This window comes from Apis laboriosa, unplaced genomic scaffold (genome assembly GCF_014066325.1).
Source record: "Apis laboriosa isolate Shangri-la unplaced genomic scaffold, ASM1406632v1 scaffold3425_cov142, whole genome shotgun sequence".
Lineage (NCBI taxonomy): Eukaryota > Metazoa > Arthropoda > Insecta > Hymenoptera > Apidae > Apis > Apis laboriosa.
In genome coordinates this window covers 1-1,063 of record NW_025222896.1, presented here as the reverse complement: position 1 = coordinate 1,063, position 1,063 = coordinate 1, and the positions used below count along the sequence as shown (strand labels likewise).

Genomic DNA, 1,063 nt, shown 5'->3' with positions numbered 1-1,063 from the left:
ATATCTAATATATTATAATATATAATTACTTAATTACTTATAATATATAATGTACTTAATAAATTATAATATATTATAATAATATTATTATATGTATATATATCTGTATTAATATTAATAGGATTATTAATAATTGGTGTATTAATATTACCTTTTCTCATCTTTTCCTACGTTTGTCTCCTTATTTTTTGCAGGCCCTTTTCGTTGGCCACCCCGACAAGCACCCGATAGTCATACTGAAAGATGTCCCCTACGTGGACATGCGAAGCCTTTTGGATTTCATGTATCGCGGGGAGGTGAGCGTCGACCAGGACAGGCTGACCGCCTTCTTGAGAGTAGCGGAATCTCTCAGGATAAAGGGCCTGACCGAGGTAAACGAGGACAAGTGTGACTTGCCCAGTATTACCTCCTCGTTGCTTGGCAATCAAAACACAGTACCTCCACCACCACCGAATCTACATAGAATAAACCAAATCGGGCCTCACCACCACGTGTCCCAGAAGAGGATGCACCACATGTCGAGCCATCCCCTGTTGGGCTCGGCCTTGTCCGCGCCAAAGAGGAAACGGGGAAGGCCGAGGAAGCTGAGCGGCTCGTCCGACACACCGATCAGCGAGCTCTCCGCCCAGGAGCTGCAGTCATGCTCGGGGGCCGACCTCGTCCAGGGCTCGCCCGAGATGATGGAAATGAAGATGAGTATCGACTTTCAGAGCGAGGGCGCCGGGAACACCGGCAGGAATTCCGGGAACGCGAGCAACAGCAGCAACAACGTGGGCAGCAATAACGTCGGGGGCAACTCTGGATCCGGGACGGGCACCGCCAACCTCCCCGCCTCCTCCTTGTCGTCCGCGAGGAAGGACGAGCCAACGGAAAATGGTACTGACACGCCTGAGTCGCTGACACCCCGCGTGAAACGGGAACCCGAACCGACGCCTAGCACCTCTGCCCAAGGTAAAAATTCACTCTTTCACCCTTCCTTCCTTCCTTCCTATCTTTCTTGCTTTCTTTCTTTCTTTCTTTCTTCCTTCCTTCCTTCCTATCTTGCTTGCTTTCTTTCTTTCTT

At 48.8% G+C, this 1,063-nt stretch overlaps 1 protein-coding gene across 1 annotated transcript; it reads left to right on the top strand.

Moving 5' to 3' along the window:
• Window positions 1-121: 121 nt before the first annotated feature.
• Window positions 122-1,007, top strand: LOC122714615 (protein tramtrack, beta isoform-like; the record flags this gene model as incomplete). Its single annotated transcript, XM_043936103.1, has 1 exon — window positions 122-1,007. A coding segment is annotated over one exon (886 nt), but the record flags the coding sequence as incomplete, so codon positions are not given.
• Window positions 1,008-1,063: the final 56 nt, after the last annotated feature.